The 18,369-nt window shown below is 42.3% G+C and overlaps 1 protein-coding gene across 1 annotated transcript in view; it reads left to right on the top strand.

Moving 5' to 3' along the window:
* Positions 1-2,840: 2,840 nt before the first annotated feature.
* The window catches only part of MOXD1 (monooxygenase DBH like 1), a 50,013-nt gene continuing 34,484 nt past the window's right edge, over positions 2,841-18,369 (top strand). Inside the window, exons 1-4 of the mRNA XM_064706908.1 lie at positions 2,841-3,506; positions 16,045-16,191; positions 17,608-17,775; positions 18,139-18,222. Coding sequence (XP_064562978.1) covers positions 3,222-3,506; positions 16,045-16,191; positions 17,608-17,775; positions 18,139-18,222 — 684 coding nt within the window. The 5' untranslated portion in view covers positions 2,841-3,221. The remainder of the gene's footprint in view (positions 3,507-16,044; positions 16,192-17,607; positions 17,776-18,138; positions 18,223-18,369) is intronic.

Genomic DNA, 18,369 nt, shown 5'->3' with positions numbered 1-18,369 from the left:
CTGCCTTCGTCCAGAAGAGGAGGTTCAGTTCAGAGAGGGTGGTAACCTGATGTCTCCCTGTGCTCCTGCCAGCAGCATCACTTATAGGCCAAGATCAGATTTAGAATGATTTAGACTGTGTTTTCTGCATATGTTTTGTCTCCTAACGGTGCAGAGAATTTCTGGTGAAGTTGCCAAAGTCTCTTAATGTGAGTTCTGGAAATTTTGCAGCCCTACCCACAAAGTGCCTCTTCTACTAGGGAAGTTTTATCGCATGAGCATTGTTCTTGGGATTATGAATAGCAGCAAGTTGAAAAAGGTTGGTTTTGTCACAGTATTTGTAGATCAAGTGTGCATCTCTGTAAAACTGTTTTGATGATTTATTTTTATTGAAAAAATATTTGCTGAAAATTGGAAAGGAATAGGACTGCTATTCCTGCACTTGTACTGGTGTGAATGTTGCCATCACAATGGGGCGAGCAGTGCTGCTGAGTGTGTGTAACGCTGGAAGACAGGAAAGCATCACCACCAGGTCTGGGTAGAAAGACACAAGGATTTGGGAGGTACAGACTTCAGAGCTGCAGAGAAGCAGCAGACTGACCCTTGAGCTCTGCACAGACAAAATCATTCAGTCCCATAGGAGATTTCAAGAATTCAAGCATTGTTTCCATTCCAACTCTCAGTCTCCAAAATGCCAATTTTCTCTGCATAGGCAAAGTAAAGCTCAGGAGCACTCTGGTGCCAGTTCCAGAGCCATGGAACGGGAATGCCCTGGCCACTGGCTCTGCCAGCACAGGACTCCCATGTTGGGCTGGGTGGAACTGCCCCCCCTCCATGGCCACTGCAGCGCCCCAGAAATAGCACAGCTGTTTCCTGTGAGTGTCATCACTTATACCCGACCCACTACAGCAAAACTCTGGCTTGTCGTGCCTGACATACTGAAGTGTGTCCAAGGCACTAGATGGTCCTCCTGCTTTGGCTTTTGGCAGAATGACTGGGAAGATCCCAGCCAACCACAAGTTTGTGTGCGTTGAAGTTTTCCTTCTGTGCTTGTGTGCTGTGAGAGGAGCAGGGGGCAGGACATGCAGGGGGCAGGGTCGTATGGGGGGTGTGCAGCTGTTCCTCTGACAGCATCTGCAGTGCACACCTATCTCCAGCCCTGCTTCCCTCATGGCATCTGCATCCACGCTAGTTGGGAAACCCTATTTCTGTCTGCTGTGCTGTGCAGCCCAGCATGCTGTGTAGGATAGCCCATCACCCCTCCCTGTACTGCAACATCCCATGTTGTGTACAGGCTCCTAAAATGTCATCAGCACCACCCTCACCAAACTGAGAAGTGCTGGAGTACTTCAAGTACATTTTGCACTCTTTTGTACAAATGCTTATACAATGCATGCTCTGGGAAGCACTAGCTGGACTTCAGTACCACTGCTGTGCTTTAAAGGCAGCAATTTTAAAGGCAGTACTAGATGTGTAATTCAATCATTCTTTTGAAGAGTGAGTTTGTCCTCCATGTGATTGAAACTTTATCTAGGGATTTCTGTCATCTAAGAACATAATGCACAGTCTTATTAGAAAATGAAGAAAAAACCTGCATTTAAGAAACATTCTTCATTCCTTCATTGTCCTTGCCCTCAGAAAAGATAAATGTGCACTTTTGGAACTGTCCTAAGGATCCCTCCCTCCTTTAGCACACAATTTTAAAAAGGCTGAGTGCCCCCAGTTAGGTGCCAAGGTCACACCTTTGGCCTTGGCAGGGCCTATCACACACCTGCAATTTCTCCTTAAATTAATCCATATCCACTTGCAGGTGTTAACAATTTTGTAGAGGAGAATCTAAACACTCAGCATCTCACAATTTTCTGTTTTGTCAGTAATTTCAGTCTGTATATTTGAAGTTACTGCTGTAATTGCAAGAACGGTCACACTAATCTATTCCCTCTAAAGATTGCTTTCATTTCACCAGTATTTAATTTTTTTCCCCCTCTAATTTCTTATGATGCCTTAGGTACAAGTGATTTTTGGTGCTTATACTTTTATAAGCATTTTCTTTTCTAAAAGTTGTTTTGTACTTTGATATATCCCTCACATTACAATGGGTGGCTGTATTCTAGAAACCCTAGTGACACTTGTGAAATATTATCATGCAGAAGCCAAAAAAAGGGAAGCATTACTCATTTCCTTTATGTACTAATTTGATCGGTTTTTACTGAATTAGTATGTATTTTTGGTTGAGTACCAGGCTCTTTCTCTTTCATTTAAATGTGAAGAACACACATTGCAAATAGCATACCTTCCTTTTAAGGAAGCTCAGGGCTTTTAAGGGTCAAGATGACTTCTTGTGATCCCCAACTTTCCCGTTTTGGGTGCCACGCTTTTTTTTTTTTGTTTTTTTTTTTTTTTTTTTTTTTTTGTTTCCGTCCAGATCTGCAGAGGGCTGGGGAGCATTCCCCCAAGAGCATCTTTCTGCTCGTTGCTCTCGCCGGCGCCGCGGCGGTGATGCTGTGAGCAGGGCAAGGGGAGGGAGGCAGCTGCTGCTGCTGCGGGAGCGCCGGGGACCGCATGGCCGGGCGGGCCGACTGGCGGAGCCGCCGGGGACGCCAGCGCGGCTTTGAGATGTGCTTTTGTAGCCGTCTCAGTGCAAACCACGCGGGGGGTCCCCGTTTTCCACTTTAAATGCAAAAAGAACTCTCCCGACGGGGGATCTCCTGCTTAGCTCCGTCCGTCCGCCGCACCGTGCGCTCCTCGCACTGAGTGAAGAGGCGGCCGAGAGTGGAGAAGCGCTCCTTTGCCTCCGGGCTTCCTCCCGTGAATTCTTCCAGCGGAGTTAGGGTTGCCGGGAGGCCGGGGAGGTCTCCCGTCCACCGCCTTCCCTCCGCTGCCCCGGTCAGGAGGGCGGTTTCGGGTCGCTAACGCGAACTCCGAGCATCTCGGCGAGAAGCCCCCGGGCCAGCGCCCGGCAGGTGCTCCCGGCGCGGCGGGGTCCGGCCCGGCCCCGATGGGGGCGCGGGCAGCGCCGGGCCGGGCGGGGGCGAACAAAGCGCGGCCGAGGGCGTGCTGCCCCGACGGGGCCGGCGCGGAGCCGCCCGCAGCGGGGGCGGGGTGACCGGGGCACCCGGCCCCCCTTCCCCACACACACACACACGCACAGACACACAGACAGACACACAGCCCCCGCACACGCACACCGCGCCCGGACACACGCCGAGACGTACGGGCGGCCGCTGGTGCGCGGCGAGAGGATGCGGCCGCTGCGCCCCTGGGCGCTGGTGCTGGGCGGGCTCCTGTGTGCCTGGGCCGGGGCCGGGGCCGGGGCCGGGGCAGCGGCGCGGAGCTACCCGCACAGCGCGGTGCTGGACGGCGCGGGCGCCTACCGCCTGTTCTGGGGCCGCCGCGGCAGCGCCCTCGCCCTCCGCCTGGAGGTGCGCACCCGCGGCTACGTGGGCTTCGGGCTCTCGGCCAGCGGCGGCATGGCCTCTGCCGACATCGTGGTGGGGGGCGTGGAGAGGGGCCAGCCCTACCTGCAGGTAAGGCCCTGCTCCTTCCCCTCGGCCGCCGAGACGGGTCCTCCTTGTCCGCCCACTTTCCCCGCGCTGTCCCTCTCTCGGGACGCCCTTCTTTCCCTGCCCCTCGTTTCTTCTGCAGCCTTCTTGTCCTGCATCCCTGTACCTCTCTACTTCTTCCTTCCACCCTTCGGGTAATCCCTATTCTGCCTTCCTTTCCCCTGGAGGAGACAGTTCTTTTCGATCCTTTCCTTGCCAACCTTCCCTCTAAACTTCTACATAGATTTCGTTGGAGGTGTCAGGTTTCTTTGCTCTTTACCCAGAAGATGTAACAACCCTGTTCCCTCTCTTTGGGCACTCTCTCCTGCCTGCCCGCTGAGCCCAGACCCGCGGAGGGGAGGGATGGGAGGGCAGAGTCTCTCCCGGGGAGGTGCGGCACCTTTCCCTTCACCTTGCCAACAACTGGTGTAGCTTGGCCCTCCTGGTTCCGCCTGAACTTGCTCTCTCTAATCCCACCGGCATGAGGGCAGCATCCCACCAGCTTCCAAGCCTGCTGACGTCCCCTTCTGCTGGCGCACAGCCGGTGCTGCTCCTGTTCTTGGTGTTCCTCCTCTCCTCCCCTGGAAGTGTTTTGAGCCAGATGTTGGAAAGGACTTGCAGAGTAACCACTGGGAGGACTCCTGGTACATGTCCTTAGTCTGGCATAGCAATCTCAGAAGTGCCCAACTCTATTGACATAATTTCCTTGGGATGTTTCTGTAGTAGTCTGGATATTGTCAAGGCTACGTCTGGGAACAGGAGTGTGGAACAGAGGCCTTGCGGGTGCTTACAGCAAGTCATCCCCTCCAAGAGGCACTGGAGGCTGGTGGAGCAGGAGCCATGAGAGGGGAGGGGACCCACACCTTTTGTCCCATCTCATCAACCTGAGATCCAGCCGGCAGGAGTTGCTCTGGGGTCAGGGGAGCAGGGACAGCTTGTCCCACGGATGACTGGAAGGGCAATCGGGCCAGGAATGACATGTTGTCACCCCCAGATGTTTGAATAAGTCAGAGCTGCAGTTTAAGAGCAGAGTGGTTGTTAGAGTATGGTTTAGGAGAAGTCATCTATCTTTCCTTCATTATGTTAGAGCTAGTTGATCTTTGAAGCTCCTACTTAAATTTTAAGAGGTTTTCCCATAAGGATATGGATTTTCTATTCACAATTCACCATAAGAAAACAAAATGCATAATATGATCTCCCTACTGTTTGTCAAGGTTTTATAAAATCAAAACTTTTCCAGAAGAATTGAGCTTTCAGTACAAATATTTTCCTTTCAAATGTCTTTTTCTTTCCTCCATTCATTTGCTGTATGAAGTTTAGGCAAATATTTGTCTTCCTTAAGTGCAGACCAGTGATTTTCAGAATATTGCTTTCTCCATATTTCAAAATGAAGATAATTTTTCTTGAAGTATAAATAAAAGTCTAATAACAGTACAAAAACCCACTCTAGGCTACTCATTGAGCAGTGAGCTCTGCCCTCACAGAATGAAAGGCTTTCCGAAAGGCTTTGCAATTCAGAAGACACACCTATTAACCATTAAAAGAAACCTCAGCTTTTTTCCTGGTTAGTTCATAGATCCTGTTAGGGTAAAGCAAGTATTTTAGAGAGGCATCCAAACCTAGTGTAAAGACATCCAGTGGTGGAGGATCCATCACTTCCCTTGCTAGTTTGTGGCAATAACGAGTCTCTGCTGTTCCTGATTGCCAGGATTAGTTTGTCTTGGTTTAGCTTTCAGCTATGCATTTTCTCTACTATATTAAAAACTCTACTCCCCCTGCATACCGCCTTCATAAAGTTATTTATATACTGCAATCGAGACAATCAAGTTGCTGCTCCATTTTCTTTTTGTTAAAGAAATAGGCTGAGCTCTTTAGCATCACAGGACATTTCCCCCAGCACTCAGAGCACTTTTGTGGCTCTTTTCAGCACCCTTCACAGGTTTTCAGTATCTTTAAAAATGGCCCCATGCTAACTTCATTCTTCCAGCAGGTTTTATCCACCAACATTCTGTTACAAATAGAAAAGGATTGTAGCAAATGCCCACCAATAGAAACCTACTGATACTTTTCCTGATACACAAATTTAGCACATAAATTGTTATGCTAAGAGCTGTGAGTTATTTTGTTGCACTTTTGAGCAGGTAAGAAGAAATACTTTTGTTATGCTTGCTTGCCACTTGAGGCTTGCTCCATCCCCGTTCCTTCTTCAGTTCTAGGGAGCATGGTTTCTTTCTAAACTGAACTGAGGTTTTTTTAAAGTTGCTCGGTTAAAATTTTTCCATACTTGCACCAACAAGGAATGGCCAGAAACAAAGATGATAAACAAAATTTGTCCAGAGGCTTTTTCTGGTCAGGCAGCAGGGATTGCTAGAAAATGAACAAATTGTTCTAGGATGTTGTTTCAATAATATCCAATTTTTCACTTTACTGCACAAACACAGTTAATATTTTAAAAATACATTCTGTGTTAAGTGTAGACCATCATAATTTAGATTATTACTACTGAAAAAGATTTTTTCATAGATAGCACCCTTGAAAGTATGTGGTTTTATGCCTAGCTGAACTCCATGAAATATGTACACCCTATAATGAATGAACTTACTTTTCTTTTTGGTTTTAGAAATATGTTTTTATTCCATGACCATCCGTTGGAAAATGTGCATCGTGGTCTAAACTCTTAGAGGGGTCATTTTTTGGTTTCTTTGAAAGTTTTGAGATGCTTGTTAGTGGCCTGACATTCAGATGTTCTGAAACACCTTTGTAGCCTTTCAAGTGGGCATTGAAATTGCTAGTCCCTTGGGTCAGTTTTGCCTTTTTTTCCCCCCCAAATTCTCTCACCTTCTTTAAAAATAGAAAGTGTTCTCAGAGGCAAGAGTTCTCTTCTGGGAATAAACATGTAAATATAGTTAGACTTCAGCTGCCAGTTAGGGTAAAAGCACATAATCCTGTCTGTGGAAGATCTGTGTATTGGGGTAGAGGAAAACTGCCAGGTAGTTTTCAGAGAAAAGAAAAAAAATGTTTCCTCTGGCATTTAGTCTTCATCCTCTCAGTGCAAGTAAATGCTATTCCCACCATCAGCAGGCAATGTTTGCCTTGAAAAAACTCAAAGTCCTGGATATCCTGGGTCGGATTTTACTTTCTCAGTTTTCAGTGTATCGTGAACTTGGGTGCAATGAGCTGTTGGTTTTGGTTTGCTTTTCTATGTTGGAACTGTATTTAATCTGAAAGGGTGTCTGACATAAGGAAAGGCTAAAACAATTTGGAAGCCTGTGGCTTAGTTTTGTCTAAATATATCAAGATGGAAAGTGTTACGATATCATGAAAGAAGAAGAAAAAGTTTTTTGAAGAGCATTGGAATGATCAGGGAATTATACATTTACAGTATTAACATTTAAGAAGTTTGATACTTGAAATGAGAACCTTAACATATTTTGGGAGGACATAGAATGGATATGTGTACACATACATGCATGACTTAGTGCTTTGTCATGAGGGAGGCATCTCCATCAAGCAGAAGGAGAAAAAGGAGATCAGTGAACAGACTGTTCTCACACATTACTGAGAGCCTGTGGTGTCAGAGCAGCAGATTGTGTGGTGTTTGGCTGAGCATGTTTGAGAACAAGAAGATGCCAATGGGGGTCGGTATTGGAAAGCTGGGAGCTGTCTTTGTCTCTATAGGGAGAAGTTGGACTTAGGAGAGTTCATTCTTAGCAAAATGTTACCTTGAAATATTTCCATGGTCATTTGCAGCATGTGTTACTCTTCATACAAGATCTTGGGGCAGCCTTAGATTTTACATCTAGTTTTCTTAATTATTTTCTTTTTTTTCTTTTCTTCTTTTTTTTTTTTTTTCCGTTTTTCCTTTTTTTTTTCCCCTTAATGCATCTCTTTTGTGCTTATGAATTGACACAGCATGCATTTTCTTCCTAGACCCATGCCTTTTCCTTGGTCTCCACCCCTGTCTGGAATTGTGCATCCCCACCCACAGCACGTAGCTTCTGAGAGCCCCATTTTGGGGAGAGTAATCCTCCTTGATGAATGCCTATTTTGTGCAAGTTATACAAGAGGGTTGCATTGTTAGAATCTTCTGTTGAACTTGCACAAAAATAGTCCCTACTCAGGGTGAATAGGGACTGTATGTCACTAAAAAGCACTTTATTATTCATTAGAGCCCTGCTTGTTAACTGTCACCCAAACTAAAGAATATCTGTTATCAAATGTATCCCATAGAGTTAGCTTAATTGCTCACAGGGAAGTACTTGGAAGAGATTTTAAAGGACAGAAAACAGTGAGCATTTTCAGTACTTAACGATATGCCGCTTTTAAGTGCACTCATGCCAACAGCAACAAAAGAAGTGTTTAGAAAACAACTTGAAAGGCTGCAAGAGGGAGATGCGAAGCGAGTGCCACACTGACATATCTCAGTCGGTGTTTTGTTGGAGGTATTTCATGCCTTTGGGCATCGGGGCAGAATCTCCAGATGACTAATGTCTCCCTCTTCAATGTGGGGCATAAAGAGACACTCCAGTGTACATCTCCACTGGCTGGGTGCTTTGTAGTTCCCTTTGAGAGGTACAATAGTTAGGACAAGGAAGCAACAGTTGGTGAACAAAAGATGAGAAGAATTCTGAAGCTTGTAATTTGCAGGCCTTCAGGGGACTGTTTTCAAGTGTTTGGTTGGGATTGTTTTTCTTCTTTTCTTTTTTTTTTCCTTTGTCATATTTTTTGTTCTCCTTTGGATTTTGGAAACACCAAGAAAATAAAATTTTCTCACATCTCCCCAAAAATATGGAATTTTAGCCTCTGTGAGCGATGCAAAGACTTAAAATAATGGGGGATGATTTAATTCCCAATATAAACAAGTACCAATAGGAAAGGGAGGAAGGGAGATTTTCTAAGGCAGATCCAGAAATTTTGGGAACAAGTATCCCTAATTGTTATGCTTGAAAATCCCCTAAGTGTTTTTAATCTTCCTCATAATTGAAGTAATTAAAATAATTAAACCCAGAAAACTTGTACTGAATAAATGTGGCTCCTATGTAAGGAATGTTCCTTGTGATAAACTGCAGTTCTAAGATTGTATCGTGCAGTATCTTCTCATTACTGATTTTCTTTCCCTTAAAACACTTTGCTACATGTTTTGTCTAGTCTCTTTCTGTTAGGACAGCCTTTAATCTAGCTTTATATTTTCTGATATAGCTGGAATATAAACTCTTAAATTGACATTTATTCTTGATGTAAAGGCTTGTATAGGGCCTTGGGACTTCACCAGAATGTCAAATTATCCATGTCAATATGGAATGTCATTGTCATGGGGTGACTTTATGATGTGGAATTGTATCCCCATTTGTCTTTTCAGCCCAGAAATAAGTTTTTGCACCTTTCAGACTAGATCTGAGAGTGAAGGGGGGGAGAAGGAGAAGTGGTGGATTGTCTGAGGTGGCTGTATTCAAAAACATAGAGATGAGAGCTTCAGCATTCTTGCTCACAGAGTCTGTTGCCTGCAGCATGAATAGCAGGAGAGAGCTCTCCTTTGGTTTGTTTAGGTTTTTTTTTTAGCTAGCTGAGTCAGAGAAGTACCTTGGACTGTGGCTTTTCTTTTTCTTGGAACTGACTGGCCATGCTCTGGATCAAAAAATCCAGAACATCGGGAGCTCACACCTGTGGCTCACTGCAGCCTGGGACATGGCATTTTCCAGCACAGGAGGGACTGATAAGAGACTGAGCAAGCCAAGCTACAGCCCATCACAAGGACTCCCTGAATTTGCCATCTCTTCAGGACAGCAAGAGGTTTTATTGTTTGATATAATTCAATTTTTATGCTTGTGAATACTTTGTTTGCTAAATAAACGATTTTCTTCCACTTTTCTCCCAGGAAATCTTTTCCTGAACCAGTTGGGGGAGGGGCAGCTTGAATCTGCTTTCTAGAGGAACCCCTTTGGAAGTTTCCTCCCAAATTTGCCCTAAACCAGGACAGTCATATTTCAACCTCTAGCCACTAGTGCCCCTTATACCTTCTTGTGCTAAGTTAGGCAGGTCTCCACACTTCAGTGTTTTCATTTGTGTGCAGAGAAAGTGATGGGTTTTACTTCACATGAATTTCACAAAAACAATTGATATCACTGCCAGCTGTTGGCCTCCCTGGGCACCATTTAACTGGATATAAGAAATATACAGAAGTGTGTGCAAGTGAATATACACTTCTATAAGAAGTATAAGAAATGTAAGAAGATATTCTTCTCTTCTCTCATATAAGAAATATACAGAAGTGTATTCAAGTCTGAATGAGAAAAGGCATATTTCTAAGTAAATAATTGTGTTTCATGTATAAAAAAATACAAGTCCTCTTTTCTGAAGAAAATATATGAACATGTACACACATATACAGGCATTATCTGTTTCTGTAAATACACAAATGGAAATGTGTGTCTTTGTGTATATGTTTATGTCTGCATTTAAAGTACAGACACACACACACAATTATTTGTTAGAGATAAAAACTCTCTGTCCTAGTCAGAGTTAGTAGTGCACCTGAAGTAAATAATCCACAATCTAGTGTATGTCAGCCAGTTTAACTGGAGTTGTACCAAGAATTGTGTACAGCTTCTCAAAACTGCCCATGTGGGCGAGATCCAGGCTTCCTAGCAAGGACTGAATCCCTTCTGAGAATCTGCTGTGTAGGTAAAAATGTAAAACAAAAGAACCCAAACCCACGCCCCCAACCTCCCAAAAACCCACCCACCCAAACAACCAGAAGCAAACAAAAAACTTCCTGAACAAAACACCAATGCAACATGCTCCCCCCCCAAACTAATAAATCAATTATAACCAGACTGCCCATGGGACAGTGGCTGTGAACTTAGTGATCCCACTTACTTTAGGAACGTACTGCAACTACTTGATTGCTGTTGCAGTACTCTTTTGTATGGTTATTTTTTCATTTGCAGCCAATCTCAAGATTGGTTCAGTCAACTGGAATGCTCTCAAGGTGTTCTTATACAGAACAGTGATGCTTTCAGGCTCCTACCTCATGTTTGGCTGCTGTGAGTGGGCTCTGCTTTTCCCCAGGATAAGAACATAGTAAGATCTTTGCCTGAAACTCAAGCTGAAATTTATTTGAGGTTGCAAAACAGTTTGGTTTGCTTATTTGTAAACTCTCTGTTTGTGAAATGCTCTGGTTCTTGCCAAATACAGTGTAAAACCAGCTTCTTTTAGGTGGTAACATCTAGCGTGTACTGGAACCTTGAGCAGCAGGATTCCATTTAAATTAAATGCAACAATAAAAAAAAGAGAAATGTTAACCACAGTTATTTTTTTGGAAACCCAGAAAGACATAACTTGGTGCTTATTTCAAGCAAATGTTTGGTTCCATTCTTTTCCTTACCATAGCAGTTTATCCAGCCTATTTATACTAAGATAAATCCTCTCCTACACCAACTTTTATCTTTGTTACAGCTTCATGATCCTTTTTGCCAGGCTTCTCTTTGGTCCTGGTCATTGGCATCAGCTTGGTGTTCTAGGGTGACTTTATCATGCTTGTATCCCCAATTGTCAGTTCTGGTCATGCTGGATGTTAGGTTCTACACCTTTAAAAGTAGATCTGAGAGTGAAGTGGGGAGAAGGAGTGGAATATCTGAGGTGGCTGTCTTCAAAAGCAGAGATAAGAGCTTCAGCATTCCTGCTCACTGCGGTGTCTGCAGCATGGAGAGAGCAGGAGAGAGCTCTCCTTTGGTTTAGTTAGGTTTTAGCTAGCTGAGGCAGAGAAGTTCCCTGGACTGTTTTCTTGGAACTGATCAGCCTGCTTTGGACCAAAAAATGCAGAAAAACACCGGGAGCTCACACCTGTGGCTCACTGGGGCCCAGGACATGACATTTTCCAGCACAGGAGGGATGGATAAGAGACTGAGTGAGCTGAGCTACATGCCACGAAAAGGACTTCCTGAATTTGCCATCTCTTCATACCAGCAAGAGGTTTTATTGTTTGATATAATTCAATTTTTATGCTTGTGAATGCTTTGTTTGCTAAATAAACAGTTTTCTTCCACTTTTCTCCCAGGAAATCTTTTTCTGAACCAGTTGGGGGAGAGGCCACTTGAATCTGCTTTCTAGAGGAACCCCTTTGGAAGCTTCCTTCCAAATTTGCCCTAAACCAGGACAGGGATGTTTCAAATTCCATGGATTGGCTGCAGAACATCAGTGAGGACAAATAGAAACATGGCTTGTTTTCCTGTCATTTCCCATTCCTGACTTGTCCCTTTTTCCACTTTTGAGTGTTAGACTGGTGCTGGAGCAGCAGTGATGGCCCAGTTAGAGAAAGGCAGTGCACATAAATGGGGTGGATGAATTTCTCACAAGCTGAGCTCATGAGGCGATTGCTGGATGGGGCCACAATCTGAGAATTATTTTATGCTCCTTGAGGTTGAAAGGTGATATATATAATTTGGGACGGGAAATTGATATCATAAACAAAACAATCTTGTACATTGTAAAGGTCTGGGGGGAGAGTCCCATAAACACCTGTTTCAGTGTGTGATGACAGCTGGTGGGGCTTTTGGGGTCAGGCTTCCCTCTGCAGCTGTGCTTGCATTCTCGAAGGAGAAACCAGCATCTTTTCACATCCTTAAGAAATTACTCTCCCTGACTGTTTGTGGAAGAGAAATCAGAAACCATATATACCACAAAGTATTTTTTTTAAGAAGGAGAGTGGCTAATGATATCTGAAAAACAGTATAACATGATCTGCCTCACATCTGGAAAAGAGCATAAAATGTCTTGTAATGTCAGGAAGATTTTTCATTTTCCATATCTTGTTTCAACTTTTGGGTAATGTGAGGAAAGAGATACTTAATTACTTGATGGATTGCACTCCTTAGTTCAGAGTTCAATATGCCATTTTATGCAATATTATCTAAGGGAGTACAACAAATTTAAACGTTTCACATATAAACAATTTACATACCTAAATCCTGAAACAGACATCTTTGTTATCATGTAGCATGACCAATGACACTTCTGAAGCTTTTTAAACACAATCTTTAAAGAACCAATAGAAAAATATAGTTACTTTATTCTTCCCTTTAACTAATTCTTATAGTTCTGTAAAGCTGATGTGTAATTTGAAAACTTTATTAAACTTATGATATATATTTTTTGTGTGGAGAACCTGGATACAAGTACAGAATCAGTATATAAAACCATATTGTGGGTTTTTCCACATACATGAGAGTGTTTTAGAAATCCGGTTTGCAGGACTTGACAATTATTGTAGATCTGTTGGAACTTCATGAAATTCAGGGGACTTGTACCAGTATAATCTAACCTGCAAAAGACACAGGTTTTCTGGCTAACTGTCTGGGGTAGCAAAACCAGATCTGTGTAAAAAAAGATTGTACCATGTTAGAGCCTTTTTCTGCTTGTTGGGAAGGATAAACTGTTCCAGAATGAAGCCCATTTTAGAACTATCTGTGATAGATATCAAAGCTCTGCAATACTGTGGATTAAATCATCCCACTGCTTTACAGAATTAAATAAGTGTAACTTGTGAATTTGGATAAGTTCTGTGTTATAGTAGTCGGGACCTGAGAGAGTTTCAAATTAAATTTATATTCCCTTAGTTTAACTGAAACCCAAATGCCCAGTTTACCCTCTCTGGGCTCTGGTAGATCCGTCCTCTGTACTGCCACATTTCAAAGGCCTTCAGAGCTATACAGCTTTCTCCTTTGACTAGATAAAAGAGTGGAGTGTAGGTAGTCCTAGTTGTGATGGTTTTGATTGCATTTGCACCAGGACTTTTGGCAGCAGGACTTTATTTTTATTATTCTACTCTGAAATGAACCATAAAATATATGTAGCAGTACAGACATATATCTACATAGATATATGTAGCATTTTTTTACTTTTCCAGATGGCAGATTTTTCCAAATTGTGGCTGAAAAAGATGTGGCATCGCAGCTTGTCACTGTGTTGTCATTTTTGGAAACCTTTTGTTCATTCTGTTTTGCACACAAACACATCTTAAAGGCTTTTAAGCTTTGATGAGTAAATTGAGCAAAGTCTCATAGTTTGACTTAAAATCTTCTCTGTGAACAGAGAGAGATTCATATGGTTCCTGGACAATGTGGCATTATTTTGTTTTAAAACTGGAACACAAACCACTTTCATGTGAGAGGTTGAGCAATCAAATTTTGAGTTGTTCAGGCTTTTTGTTTTTGCTGTTTTACGTTGTTGTCCTTTGCTTTATTTTGGGGGATTTTGTTGGTGGCTTTTTTTGTGTGACATAATTTGATTTTATTTTTATGATGAACATCTGGATAACTTTCAACAAAGGAAGTAAAAATAGCATTAGCTACATCGAGCCACCAAATAATTTCAGGTGAAATCACTGAAATCAGCAAGGTTCTGTTCATTTTTGACAGCAGGGGTGGGCAGCCAGTGCCTGAGCAGGCAGCAGTGTGAGTGCCCAGTATGGTTCTCATCCCATGGGGAGCAGCCTGGTCCTCTCTGGGGGTCTGGGATTTGGGACCACCTTCCCCAAAGCATTCAGCAGCCATTAAATGGGCCCCTCTCGGTGAGCCAGAACTGTGACCTGTCTGTGACTGTCATACAGCTAGCTAATTACACTGACAACCACGTTATCAAGGCATATCTGAGCTTATTCCTTAATTACAGAACTTCTTTGCATTATTGTTTCATTCTTGCCTCAGGCTCATGGAAATCAGGACTTTATCACAAGGGGTTTTTTTTTTCTGGTTAGAGCTGTGTCCTCTAGACTTGTGATGAAATTGTGAAGTTTACCACAAAATATTTGAGTGTGCACACCTTTTCTTCACATTTCTCAGCTTTCCTTCACACTGGTTTCAGGCAGAGACTTTGAGTCTGTTCACATGAGCAAAAGCTGCTCTTGAATTTGTATTCCTCAATATTTCAAAGTGTGGGGGCATTCACTAAGAATGTGTTCCTCCAATTTAAACTAACATTTAAGCAAAGATATCACACTTCAATAAAACCTGGTGTTCACGGGGTTACAATTCTTGTCCAGGCAAACGCTTACTAAAAGATGGAAATGGAGATTCCACAGAAGAGTGTTTTCAGAGCAGGAATTGTATTAATGCATAGGCAATACACTGCTTCTTCCCAAGTTCTGATGCATGGTAAAAGTGGAGGGTTTTGATCCCATAAAGTATCTATCTTCAAAGAACCCATGCAAAACAACTCTTATTATTTCTGTCTGGAAAACAGCAAATCCAAGTTATTTCTCTAAACAAATACAACTCATCAGTTCACTTTCTTTCAGGTCCCAGGCCTGTGTTTTGCTCTTTTTAGTGATTATTTTTCCATTTGCCTATTCTCTCATGTATGTACTTAATCATTTGTATTTGTAAGAAGTGGTGACAGGAAAAGAAGAACTCTCTGGTGTCTTGCCCACACACAGATTTCGAGGGTGGAATTAAGTTTAAGATTACAGCTCCTAAATGACCCTTTAGTGAATTAATGAAGTTTCAATTATTTTTTTACTGCTATCAAAATACTTGGACATAACCTTGTACTGTTTTTCATATGGTTACCTCAGCCTCAATGAAAGGGGAAAGTTAGAAATGTCCAAAAGTGAACCGAGGTCCAAGCAGATACAGAAATAAATGCCTGTTGGGACCAGACAGTGCTGCATTATTTTGCAAAGACACCACACAATTAATGATGTCTACCAGTAGCCTGTTTGGCATGGGAACTACATTGCTTACTTAAAAGACCCTTCTCTACCCCAAAGCAAGCAGAAACAGCCTAAAACTCCAAGGAGGGTGACCAGAGGAGGGGCATCTGAGGCAGTGGCCAGCCCTTCCTAGGTGGCCAGGGTGGGAGGAGAGGGAGGGACGGGTCCCAGCTGCAGGAATCCGGGGTGAGGAGGTTAATGACCTGACATTGCTGCCATGCTACTCCTTTGTGCTGGGTCTCTGCGGAACCCTGGATGGGAAGCATCTTTCTTACAAACAGCTCCCTTGCCTCTTCCAAAACCTCAACCTAATCCCAGCAGCTTTTGTATGAAATGAGCACTTTTCGTGCTAGTTAAGCCGTAGGGTTTCTGGTTCCAGTCAGTGTTCATTCAAGAGGTTTGTTTTTTGTGGGAAAGAAAAAAACATAGGAAAAGTTGTGGAAAAAAGGAGTGACACTATTGTTGCTGCAAATATTAAGTGAATTTCATTCTCTTTAATTTTTCCTGGTGTTCATGACATCCCAGTTATGATAAATAAAGCTTCGTGGTTGCTGGATCCAACCTTTATTTCTGCAGTTGCACACAGGCAGCATGTTGCTAAAATTACCTAAAGCATTCTTTAAGCTATTTATCGGGTAGGGTTGCTTTCTTGGAGATTTTGTATAAAAAATAGTTCAGTGCCACCTCAAATTTAATGTTTAATTCAAAACGGACACTGCAGAAATTTACATGTTTTGAAAAAGGCTTCAGTACTGTACATCGAGTTTCATTTTTAATATTATATTTTAATAATGGGCCACCTTTCTTTCATAACAGGATTATTTTACAGATGAAAATAGAGTACTAAAAAAGGACCCTCAACAGGATTACCATCTGGAATATGCCATGGAAAACAGTACACATACAATACTGGCTTTTAGCAGAGAGCTGCACACTTGTGACACAAATGACAAGAGCATAACGGTAAGAGTCTCTGACTGTATGTAGATAGATGAACTAATTAACACAGGATAAATGTGTGTGTGTAGTTATTAAGCTGGTAATTAAAATATCTTTTTAGTAAAAGGACAGAATTAGAAAAAATCACTTTCCAAAATATCTGTTTGCTCAGGTAAAATACTTGTGCTAGTTGTTTTAAACTATTATGTTTAAATTTCAGCTTTCTTTGTTTTTTTACTTTAATACATTATGTTCTGTAATTTCTAACAAGTGTACACAAGATTGAAATAGATACTTCTGCACCATCAAGTCCTATATGCCATTGTTACAACCATTCAAGGGAGGCCAAATTGAGAAATACTTTTAAGATTCTGCACTAACTTTTAATTGATCTAAGAAATAGATTTTTTTAAAGAATGGAGAATATATATTTAAACGGTCTCTTTGCTTTATTTCTTTATTCAAAATTAAAAGTGAAAAAAAATGATGGTAAAACTTTCCACGGTAAAATAATTTTCATGGTAAATTCTTCTATTGCCCTAGGGATTGTTGTGCTATTTCCTAAACATAATCTTAAATTACATGAAGGTGATGACTTTGGTATTGGAAATGACAGAAAGGTTAGAGAGATTTGCAAGGCTTTCTCTGCTTTGGCTTGTTTACTTCTTCTTTTGGAAGCATTACTATGGGAGCAAAACACTATATTAATTATCTGTGTTTTTACAATATATGCAATTATAGCAACATGAGAGGCTGAAATGCAGGAAGCAAATGCCACCTGTGTAAACCACCAGTTTCCCAGGCAGTCAGTGGGTCTCTGGTTTGCACACTTGCTCCAAATTCTCAGTATAATTTAGCATTTTGAGACACTTCAGGATTTATTATAGCACTTTGTCTCAAGGGTCATTCTTGTAATCTGAGAATGGTTTACAGAGAACTGATCTGTGTAGTGGCTGTAGATTGATTTTTAAGACGTAAATCTGTTCTGTAATTGTATGTTAATTTTCCATAATATCTAAGGACAACAATTCACTGAAGGTGTTCACATCTTCACAGACTTGAGCCTGGAAAATGTCTGGCGGAGAAACATTCTGGCTGCTGATCAAATAAGTAACATCTCTAGAGAAATGTTTGTAATGTATTTAGCTGGTTACTTCTTTATGAGTCTTTTCTGCCATTTTAAGATACGATTTCAGTTCACAACATTAGGGAAGGAGTCTTTCAGAGAACAATTTAAGTTCTGTGTATTTCCGGTTAACCCACTGAGTATAAAAAATTTTTTATTTCAAAGGCCAAATTCTGTGGGTAGATGACTGCTCCTCTAGAATACATTGTCATTGCTTAAATACATCTGTGTCACAGCTATTGTAGGATTTATAGGAACTCTGTAAGGAAGACGTTGCTCCTATTCCTTGTGGACATTCTGCTTTGATTTTTCAGGAGAGCACAGTGCGGGTAATATGGGCCTACCACCACAAAGATATGGGAGAAGCAGGGCAAAATTACCACGGATCGAATCGTGGTACAAAGAGTCTGCGCCTGCTGAACCCTGAGAGAGAGGAAGTCTCATCTGCCTCTTTGCCGTACTTTGACTTGACAAACAAAGACGTAAGTTACTCCTACATGCTGTAGAAACCTACATGCTGTGGGTTTCTGTGCAGATGGGAATAAGGTGGTAGCCAAAGCCTTGACTCACACAACGAGTAGTGTGACTTTTATATGTAGATTAAACATAAGGAAGAAATTCTTCACTATGAGGTTGATGAGGCTTTGGAACACCCTGCCCAGAGAAGCTGTGGATCCCTGGAAGTTTTCAAGGGATGGGGCTTCGAGCAGCCTGGTCTAGTGGAAAGTGTCCCTGCCTAAAGCAAGGGGATTGGAACGGGATCTGGACCTCCAAGATCCCTTCCAACCCAAACCATTCTGTGATTCTATGATAATACTGTGTTCGTGCCCTTTTTATTAAGACAGGTGCCTGTGCCAGACAAGGACACAACATATTGGTGCCAAATGTTTAAGATTCCTGTACAACATGAAAAGCATCACGTGACAAAGGTGAGTGATTCAGGTTGAGAAAATGTAGAGGAATTTAGATAATAATTACACTTCAGTTTTTGCACTTTTGAAGTTTTTTTCACTGCTAACTGGAGGGAAACAAGACCTCTTTCTGTATTCAGAAATATGGATCAAGTGTTTGTGTAT

This window comes from Zonotrichia leucophrys, chromosome 3, assembly GCF_028769735.1.
Source record: "Zonotrichia leucophrys gambelii isolate GWCS_2022_RI chromosome 3, RI_Zleu_2.0, whole genome shotgun sequence".
In the NCBI taxonomy this organism is placed as follows: domain Eukaryota; kingdom Metazoa; phylum Chordata; class Aves; order Passeriformes; family Passerellidae; genus Zonotrichia; species Zonotrichia leucophrys.
This window is presented reverse-complemented; position numbering and strand designations above follow the sequence as displayed.